We start from the raw sequence: 10599 nt of genomic DNA, 5'->3' as shown, positions 1-10599 counted from the left end.
ACCGTCTAAAGCACTCCTCAACCCCCATTACATGTGTTTCCGGTCAATTTCCCTGATTCTGTATTCTCAAACGACACAAGTTCTGACCTGAACGCAGAAAAATGCGCCACGCACTGGTCTGTGACAAACATATATGCTTTCAGATATGTCAGGGTGGGTTGCCAGATATCAACAAAATTCCCAGTCCGACAGCAGCGTCTCAAAAAAGCAGATTTCAAGACAGCCCAAAACAAACAGGTACAGGAACAGGAAGAAATGCACACACACAATATCTGCAGGTAATCTCTAATACAGACACTACATACTCTTCCTTTTTCCTTTTCTCGAAAAAAATAAATCTCGATTTATTTTTGAAACAAAACAAAAGGTTCAGCACATTGTGATCATAGATCAGTGGAAATACTTCAAGGTCTGTAGCATGTTAACTAATTCATAGGACAGAATTTAGATACTATATAAATATACTATTATATATAATATTTACATACTATTTAAATACTACAAATATAGTTTAGGGCACAATAAATGCAATCCTTTTATACAATCATATAAATGAAGCTTGAAAGCGGCAGATGAAAAGCCTAATCACTCGGAGTAATAATGTTATGACAGAGCAGTAGTTAGGAAGATGATGCATTCACGTGATCAATCATGAGACGTACACAAAACAGAAGAATAAGAGTAAGTAGAAAACATCAGGAAAACTCATGGGAACAGAAAAAAAAACACGTACCATGACCCCTCTCTATGGGACCCCTCCAGGTGAGTGGACAGGTTTCTCCAGATGGGCCCAGTGTTATCTTGGATTAGAGAGGGACTGAGGATGAATGATCGGGACACCCAGGTCTATATCCCGCTCAGTCCAGCAAGTATCACAGGCTCTGTTTCCTAATACACACATCTGTCAGCCTCCTCATGGTGTAAGCAGGGTGATATTATATGGCCCGACTGGTCAGAGGGAGGGTCGGCAGGGCTGAAGTAGACCAGCTTTAGTTGGGAAACATGGAAGGAGGGGTGGAGCTTGAGACAGAAAACAAAGGGTATGATGCAGGGGTCTAGATATTAAGGGGAGAGTTTCTTTGAGTTGGATTTCTAAAGGAGATCTTTAGATGAGAGCTGAAGATATCTGGCCTGGTTGGTAGTAGGGTGATTTATCAGTGACTGCCCTGGACAGGGAATTGTGGGAGTACTCATTTGAGAGCTGCGTCCAGCTTCTGATTGGCCCATTCCACCTGATTATTGGTCTGTAGGTGAAAACGTGAAGATAACACCACTATGAACTATATAGGTGTATATAGGTGGAGGTCAGCCAGGTGCTACAACCTGTCTGGAAGCTCTGATGAAATGGGCCATTGCCCAGACTGATGAGTAGATGGGAAGCCAGTGTGTTCACCTGATCAATCAGCAGAAGGTGCGAAATGGATCACCATGTCAGAGATGCACAAACAAGTAGACGCAAAAGAAGAAGGGCCAGTACAGGAAACAGGCAAGAATATGTCCTGCCTCCTTTTGCATGCTTGTGCTTGCAAGTGTGTGTGCATCCTGTGTGAAGTTGTCGGTGAGAACTTTTTTCTTTTGTTTTTTTGCAATAGAGCAAAGGTGAACGCTGATCTTAGAGCATTGGTCGTACAGTTTCCTGCATAAAAGCTCATGAAAAGGAAATCGGCTGCAGACTGCAGGGTCATATAAAATAATATAGTTTTCAAACTGGTATATAATATAGTGAATAGTGAATAGCTTTGTGTAATGACATTATTAGAAACAAAAATATGATCAATCAATGCAACGTATACATCATCATAATGCAACAAGATTATTTTGAGATTTGCACAACTGCTGGACTCTAACAAGAACATCTACAGGATGTGGAAAAACTGCAGCTCAAAAGTCTTCAGAGTTTAAACGCAAGATGATACTACTGATATCCCCCCGGCTCTTTGACTCATTTCCTTTATTGACAGCAGCACATTTAATTCACTTCACAGAGGTGCAGCCTGTCAGTCACGCCCATACAGAGCTGCAGAAGTTTCACCTTTTATTGAGTATTTTATAGATTAAAGATGCTTCAACATTCTTCTGAGAGAGTGGAGAGGGTGGTGGATATCTACGAGACTGTAGACGCTGTTAGAGGTCACGACCCCGACACCAAGAAGGGAGACTCTTATGCAGAGAAACGCCTAGAAGAACAACACACAGGTACAAAATGTTAAAATTTGTACAGCCAAAAGTGTTTCGAAATGTAGAGAAGCAGTAATTTAGGCTAGTTAAAGAATCTAAAAAAACAGTGAACTACATGAAACTTATCTTGTGCTCCTCTTGTCTGTGCACTTTCATGGTTTGTCATGGTTTCATGGGTGTCAATGAATGCAAAAGAGCTTTGATCAACATACAAATTCAAATTTTATTTGTCACATACATAATTGTACACAGTATGATATGCAGAGAAATGCTTACACGACTATTGCTTTGACCCTTGAAAAGGAAATGGAATAAGGACAGAAAAGACAGGGATAAAATGTAAAATATAAAATACGTAATATAAAATATAAAAAAAAAACTACAATTTACAGTAGGTAAATAAAAATATAATATAATATAAATAAAATAAAAAAAAAATAAATAAATAAAGTAAGGTAGGGTATCTGTGTTTACAGAATATGTATAAAATATAGAATATATATAAGAAATGTAAGATATGTAAAATGTAAACAACTGTATTATACTGTATTATACAGAACTATATAAAGTGTATAGTGTGCAATAATGTGCAAGGTGCAGACAAGCAGCAGTACGGGGTGGTTATTCAGTGAAATAAGGTGATGAGATGATGAGAGCAGTGGTATTGTCCATCTTAAGCACAGATGTGCAGAAGTCCTCTTTATGTATAACCGGGACCAGAATGTCCCATATATGTGCCATATATGTTTATGTTTTTGTATTGTGTGTCACAGTCCTGTAATGTAATGTGCAGATGTGTAAATGTACGGTTTGGTGTTTTCCCACACATGTGTGTAGGAAGCATTGCAAGTCCAATCAGTTGAGTCCTATGTGGAGTTCTGGTTGAGAGTCCGTATAGCCTGCGGGAAGAAACTTCTCCTCAGTCTCTCTGTGTTGGCCTTCAGGGAGCAGAAGCACTTCTCTGACCTCAACAGGGAGAAAAGTCCATTGTTGGGGTGACTGAGGCCCTTCATGATCTTCCTGGCCTTGGTCCAGCACCGCTTGTTGTAGATTGAGTGCAGGTCAGGAAGCTTGGTACGGATGATGCGCTCAGCTGATCGCACCACCCTCTGAAGAGCTTGTCTGTCCTGCATGGTGCTGTTCCTGAACCAGGTTGTGATGTTTCCTCCCAGAATGCTCTCTATGGTGCAGGAGTAAAAGTTCCTTAGCACCTTAGTGGGCAGTCTAAAGTCTCTCAAGCGTTTGAGGTGGAAGAGACACTGCCGGGCCTTCTTCACCACGGTGTTGATGTGACAGGACCATGACAGGTCCTGCGTGATGTGAACACCGAGGTATCTGAAGCTGTCCACTCTCTCCACTGGGCTGTCATTGATCACAGGGATCTGTTAGTTCCTCTCCTGCTTTCTGCTGAAGTCCACTATCAGCTCCTTAGGCTTGCTGATGTTAAGATGGAGGTTGTTCCTCTGGCATCAGTTCTCCAGAGTCTTAATCTCCTCCAGGTAGGCCATCTTGTAGTTGTCGGAGATCAATCCGACCACAACGGTGTCATCAGCAAACTTGATGATGTTAATGGAGTTGGTAGTGGCCATACAGTCATACGTGTACAAGGAGTACAGCAGGGGGCTCAGAACACAACCCTGGGGGGCTCCAGTGCTGAGGGTGAGTGAGGCTGAGACATGTCTGCCCATCCTTACTGCCTGTGGGCTGCCAGTTAGGAAATTGGAGATCCACTGAGTCGATCCAAGAGATAGGCTGAGTCCCAGGTGCTCCAGCTTGGTGGTGAGTTTGGAGGGGATTATAGTGTTAAATGCTGAACTGTAGTCAACAAACAGCATTCTAACATAATTCCCCTTTCTAGTGTCCAGGTGAGTGAGTGATGTGTGAAGGAGGTGGGAGATGGCATCATTGGTTGAGGTTTTCGCATATCCCAGCTTATTAGGAAGCCAGGGTCAGAGCGCAGGGTCAGCCATGATATGGCGCCCCTGGAGCAGGGAGGGAGGTAGGCCAGCTTGCCAGCACTGGGGCTCGAACCGCCAACCTTCCTATCAGTGACCCAGAACCTTAACTGTTTGAGCCACCACTTCCCAACATACATTGTTGAGTATGAAGAAAGTGTTTTCATGTTTTCTGTTTTTCCAAAAGCTGCAAGTCAGTTTATTCAAAATCAGCCTAAAGCTCCGCCCATCACTGCATGCATTTAGTAAAAAGGGAGGAGTTTCACAGTGATGGCTGGATAGAGTTACTGAGATGTTTTCCAGCTTACTGTTTAAAGGGCTTTAATAATGATGAGTTTGTTTAGATTAAGCTGTAAATGCTAGCTCTAAGTATCGAGATACTGAAACATGTGTCTTTGTGTCCATTTACCTGTAGGAGGAGACACTGCATGCAGCAGGTGTTACAGACTGACTGCAGTGTGTGTGGTGCTGCTGCTGTGTGTTCTCCTGCTGGCTGCCATCACAGTGCTGTGGATCAAATTCTACATCCTGAAAACAGAAAACAACCAGCTCCAGACCAGTTACAACAACCTGACTAAAGAGAGAGACCAGTTACAGTCCAGTTACAACAACCTGACTAAAGAGAGAGAGCAGATACAGAAGGAGAGAGATTCATGTAAATAGCTGAATATTGTGTTAAATTTTCTGCTTAACAGTTAAATGGCCTCAGTGGAAATCCATGTATCATCTTGAATCTGGGGAATAATGATTTAAACTCACATCCTCTAATGGGTTCCTTCCACAATCTTAGAATGAAGAGAATCTACTTAATATTGCTAACATTTTACACTACTGTCCCTTAACTCATAGATAACTATGCAAGGAGTGAGAAAGAAAGAATGAATAGTTCTTCATTAACACTAGGTTTCAACCACTAACTACTAGTTAATTACTAACAAATAAGTTACAGAGTCTTAAGAGGTTCCACATTTCTCACATTTTTACCTCGAGGACTAGTAGCTGACTAATGGCTGTTTTGTAATAACAGCTGATGTTTTTCAGCTATATGAAATCATGGCTATAGAGAAGCAAGAACAAAAACACTTCTACTACTACTGTTAATTCTACTGCTCCTACTAATAATAATAACGCAAGAAATGATGTGTTTTTATCTCTGTAAATTTTCTCCATTGATCTCTGTAGGGAAATGGAGGTGTTTCAGTTCCAGATCCAGTTTTTATGTCATGTCTAATGGGAACAAGAGCTGGGAGGAGAGCAGAAAGGACTGCAGGGACAAAGGAGCAGACCTGCTGATCATAAACAGTAAAGAGGAACAGGTGAGAGAGAGAGAGAGAGAGAGAGAGAGAGAGAGAGTATAAATCTTTTTTCATTCTGATTTCATTTAAAGGAGTTCATCGTTAAACAGCTGGGCAATTTTGAGGCTTGGATTGGTCTGAGTGACAGAGAAAAAGAGAGAGAGTGGAAATGGGTGGACGGTACACCACTGACCACTGCGTAAGAAAATAATTCCCTGTTTTTAATGTGCAATACAAATGAAATTGTCTTAATAATGAATAATGTTCTCCTGCTTAAAAAGCAACAAATATTATTATAATTGTTCCAGTGTATTCATGCATTTCAGTGAACAGAGACTGAGAAGATTCAGTAAAATGTGTGGAATTGAAGGAAATTGATTCTGATCTGATTCTCTTAGTTTCAGGTACTGGGCTGAAGGGGAACCGAATAATGCAGATGAAGAGGACTGTGCTGTGATTTACGCTTCATCTACGTCTGTCTGGAACGACAGGAAATGTTCTGTTCAATTACCGTGGATCTGTGAGAAACCTGTTTCTCAATGATGTGTATAATTTTAAATGAAAAGTGCTTATAGACAAATTGAGTGAAATCTATACAATATCAAAGACAACATTTTGATAATAATTGTGTTTCAGTGTCTGCTCTTGTTTTCTCAGTAATCATTCGCTGATACAAAGTGATGCACAGTGATTGTTTTTTTTTTTTATCTTATAGATTTGTTGTATATTTCTTGTGATTCTGATGCAGTAACTTTGTAGATCATGATGATTGATTGAGTTTAATTGAGATAATTATGTTGGTTTGAAAAAGCCAACATTCTGTTTTTCTTCTTTTTCTTAGACAATTAATTATCAAGAGTAACTCCTCCTAGAGCGTTAGAGCGACATGCACCAAACTCGGCATGGTTGTTCATCCTGGTCTGAAGTTTGTTGCTATTACTTTTCTAAGCGATCGAAATTCTGGTATTCTAGGTACGGAAGCTCAAAATGGCCTTTTTCCACATGCATCACCCAGGATAATACAGCTGTTCATCAAATTATTTCACACACAGCTAGCAACGAGACTATACATGGAAGCATTATATAAACTTAAATCTCTAAGCACAAATTGAAGTAGTTTGTATAAAGGATGAAGAAAATATGCGTGGCCATGTCCAGGAACGCCACGTGCACACTCTAAAACTAGCTGACTGAAAGTTGTAATGAACAGGTATCGCGGTTGCACAATCAGCGATGAAATGCCAGAAGCAGCAACAGATCATTTTAATGTCATTATGGATGAAAAGAAAGAATGGAGATGTGAGTCGGTTGATTCAGTAAATTAGCTCAGGTCAGGATAATAATATTTTCATGAAAATTCTATGTAGCATGAAAACAAGACTTTAAACCACGCATTTTCTGTCAGCAATGTATGACAAGCAGACTCTGGATGCTAGTTTAATGTTAGACTCAATATGATCATAACTCAGTGGTTTTCATATCAGAGGACAGATGAGGTGGAGAGTTAGGATACGTGGAAAGATGGGATTGAATGGATAGATGGAGGACAATGTTTTTATTATTTTTTATGTTTGTGGGATTGCAAATCTTGCATCCTGTGTACCAAATAAGTAGTGTATCTATTGTATTATCAATTTACCCATCCTTTTAGATTACAGAAGTAAGGACTACAGATGGTTTTTCCTACCCTGGTATAATACAGTGTTAGAGGCATAAAAATGATCTTTTTTAAGTATTTGTCCTGCACAGGAATGTAAATATTTTAATTTGTTCATTAACTAATGGTGGTTGTTTATGCATGAAAGTAATGATCAACATTTTCCTATTATTCCATATTAATGTGGCTGATGTCTATCTGCACCTGATATTACACAACAGTGACCCAACACACACAGTTCGTTAAAGCTTTCTGCTTTTTCTATTCTAAACCCCTGCGGTTTGGTGGATGTGTCTCTGACGGACGTCCTGTGCAACAAGGGATTTATTTTACATTTTCAGGTACAGTGGTTGGTTTAAAATAAAAGTTTGTTTAACAGTGGAAATTGTGTCTCACATTATTTCAATTTTATTCACACACAAAACATTAATGGTGAACATTTTTTTCATTTCATTTCATTGTCTGTACCACTTATCCGATCTATTGTAGGGAAACACGCGAAGCTTGCGTAGTAGAATCCATTTGCAGATCTTAAGTCACAAAATCGGCAGGTAAAAGTCGGTATTGATATGGATAAGCGAAAGGGTTAAAAAACGGAAAGCAAACACACTGTGAACTGAAACCAAAACACAAAACCAAAACTCGTAGTCAAAAAGCAAGGCAGGGAAGGATCATACACAAGGTAATCTATTCATCAATGTAGCAAGGCTTGCAGAGACTCCCGGCGCATGTGGCAGGGCATTCAGGCGATCACCAACTACAGGACAACTTCACCTTCCTGTGACAGTGATGCCTCCCTTCCAGATGCGCTGAATGACTTCTACGCTCGGTTTGAGGCACAGAACAACACAACAGCGAGGAAGACCATCCCTCCTCCTAATGACCCAGTGCTCTGTCTCACCACGGCTGACGTGAAGAGAACTCTATGCAGAGTTAACCCACGGAAATCTGCTGGACCAGACAACATTCCTGGCAGAGTTCTCAGGGAGTGTGCGGAGCAGCTAGCAGATGTCTTCACTGACATCTTCAACATCTCGCTGAGCAGCTCCATCATCCCTACGTGCCTCAAGACAACGACCATCGTCCCTGTGCCAAAGAAGTCCACGGTTTCCTGCCTCAATGACTACCGTCCCGTTGCACTCACACCAATCGTGATGAAATGCTTCGAGAGGCTCGTCATGAGGCACATCAAGTCACAGCTACCACCCTCGCTGGACCCCTTGCAGTTTGCGTATCGTCCTAACCGTTCCACGGAAGACGCCATCACCACAACCCTGCATCTGGCCCTCACACACCTGGACTGCAAAGACTCCTACGTTCGAATGCTGTTCATAGATTTCAGTTCAGCATTCAACACAATCATCCCTCAGCAGCTGATTAAGAAGCTGAGTCTCCTGGGCCTGAACACCTCTCTCTGCAACTGGATCCTGGATTTCCTGACTGGGAGACCTCAGTCAGTCCGGATCGGGAGCAGTATCTCCAGCACCACCACACTGAGCACTGGAGCACCTCAGGGCTGTGTGCTCAGTCCATTGCTGTTCACTCTGCTGACTCACGACTGTGCAGCAATGCACAGCTCCAACCACATCGTCAAGTTCGCTGATGACACGACCGTGGTGGGTCTCATCAGCAAGAATGATGAGTCAGCATACAGAGAGGAGGTGCAACATCTAACAGCCTGGTGCAGAGCCAACAACCTCTCCCTGAACGTCGACAAGACCAAAGAGATGGTTGTTGACTTCAGGAGAGCACAGTGTGACCATTCTCCGCTGTCCATCGATGGCTCCTCTGTGGAGATCGTCAAGAGCATCAAATTCCTTGGTGTCCATCTGGCGCAGAACTTCACCTGGTCACTCAACACCAGCTCCATCACCAAGAAAGCCCAGCAGCGCCTCTACTTCCTGAGGAGGCTGAGTAAAGCCCATCTCCCTTCCCCCATCCTGACTGTGTTCTACAGAGGGACCATCGAGAGCGTCCTGAGCAGCTGCATCACTGCCTGGTTTGGGAACTGCACCGTCTCAGATCGCAAGACCCTTCAGCGGATAGTGAGGACAGCTGAGAAGATCATCGGAGTCTCTCTCCCCTCTATCACAGACATTTACACTGCACGCTGCATCCGCAAAGCCAACAGCATTGTGGCTGACCCCACACACCCCTCACACACACTCTTCACCCTCCTGCCATCTGGAAAGAGGTACCGGAGCATTCGGGCCCTCACAACCAGACTGTGTAACAGTTTCTTTCCTCAAGCCATTAGGCTCCTCAACACCCGGGACTGAACTGTTCTACACTCTCACACACACTCTCACTCAGGACTGAACTGTTCTACACTCTCTCACACACACACACACTCTCACTCAGGACTGAACTGTTCTACACTCTCTCACACACACACACACTCACTCAGGACTGAACTGTATATTAACTCTCTGTCTCTCTCACACACAGATACACACACTCTCTCTTGACTGTGTGGACACACACACACACACACATAATTTATACTGTTCATTACTTACTGCACTACCTCTACCTGTCATCCGCTGCTATAGTCATATTTATGTTTATTCTATTTGCACTACCTCAACCGCTGCTGTGTATTTTTGCACAATATTTTTGCACAATACTTTTTTTTACATCATTTCACTTTATCTATTTTATTTCACTTACATTCCAGTACACGTTCTTTTATTTCTTTTCAGCGCTAAGTGTCCTGTGTTCTTTTGTGTTGTCTTTATTGTATTTATTGTCTTTTTTGCACTGTCTTGTCTATGCTCTGTTTGCACCTAGCTGCACACTGTGCACTTTACGTGGCTAAGACAAACTTCTGTCCTAGCTCTGTGGTGTTGTTTGTTGTTTTGTATTGAACTTGTTGTTGTATGTTTATGTAGCACCAGGTCCTGGAGAAACGTTGTTTCATTTCACTATGTACTGCGCCAGCTGTATGTGGTTGAAATGACAATAAAAGCTTCTTGAATCTTGAATCTTGGACATGACACAAGGAAACGATACTTCACGTGGAACAGTGGGAGCACACTGCTTAAAAGCCCTATGGAACCGGAAGTGAGTTTGCAGAAGTCAATATTCGGGCGACGGCTCCCTCTGGTGTTCCGGATCTGTGTGTATTGTGAGTTTATGGCTGGGTAATTTTAACTTCGGGTTGTGTGTGAATCGCCCTCTGAAGGTGCACAGGGGCTCTTTCCCAGACTTCTTGGCTTCGCCTATACCAGTCAACCACTGTGGGGACGTCAGAGGGTTCCCCGGACCATGGAAATAGTGGGGGTTGATAGCCCAGCACACACTGAAAAGGTGTTAGACCCGTGGAGGAGTGGAGCAATGAGTTTTGGGCATACTCGGCCCAGGGGAGAAACTCACTCCAACGATGCTGTTTGCAGCTGCAATAAACGCTTAGAAATCTTCCCAACTGTTGATTCAGTCGCTTGGCTTTACCATTAGATTGGGGGTGGTATCCGGAGCTGAGGCTGATGTTAATACCGAGTTGCCTGCAGAACTC

General features: G+C 42.5%; 1 protein-coding gene across 2 annotated transcripts; it reads left to right on the top strand.

The window, feature by feature from the left end:
• Window positions 1-24: 24 nt before the first annotated feature.
• Window positions 25-7470, top strand: LOC131349245 (CD209 antigen-like protein E). Of its 2 annotated transcripts, XM_058384773.1 has the most exons (6): window positions 25-278; window positions 2054-2196; window positions 4549-4788; window positions 5316-5449; window positions 5521-5627; window positions 5827-7470. In XM_058384773.1, exons 1-6 carry the CDS (start codon window positions 256-258, stop codon window positions 5969-5971), a joined length of 792 nt encoding a protein of 263 aa, XP_058240756.1. In that variant the 5' UTR covers window positions 25-255; the 3' UTR covers window positions 5972-7470. The 2 variants fall into 2 exon arrangements, with proteins under 2 accessions (XP_058240756.1, XP_058240758.1); XM_058384775.1 differs by having other exon boundaries at window positions 25-2196.
• The last annotated feature ends 3129 nt before the right edge of the window (window positions 7471-10599 follow it).

Source organism: Hemibagrus wyckioides, linkage group LG29 (assembly GCF_019097595.1).
Source record: "Hemibagrus wyckioides isolate EC202008001 linkage group LG29, SWU_Hwy_1.0, whole genome shotgun sequence".
Lineage (NCBI taxonomy): Eukaryota > Metazoa > Chordata > Actinopteri > Siluriformes > Bagridae > Hemibagrus > Hemibagrus wyckioides.
This window is presented reverse-complemented; position numbering and strand designations above follow the sequence as displayed.

Bases quoted from the DNA above. Each gene is read 5' to 3' on its own strand.
- LOC131349245 (XM_058384773.1), top strand. From the start codon at position 256: ATGCACACACACAATATCTGCAG. The intron at 279-2,053 runs GTAATCTCTAAT...AGTATTTTATAG, and splicing joins CACACACACAATATCTGCAG to ATTAAAGATGCTTCAACATT. The intron at 5,450-5,520 runs GTGAGAGAGAGA...TTTCATTTAAAG, and splicing joins TAAACAGTAAAGAGGAACAG to GAGTTCATCGTTAAACAGCT.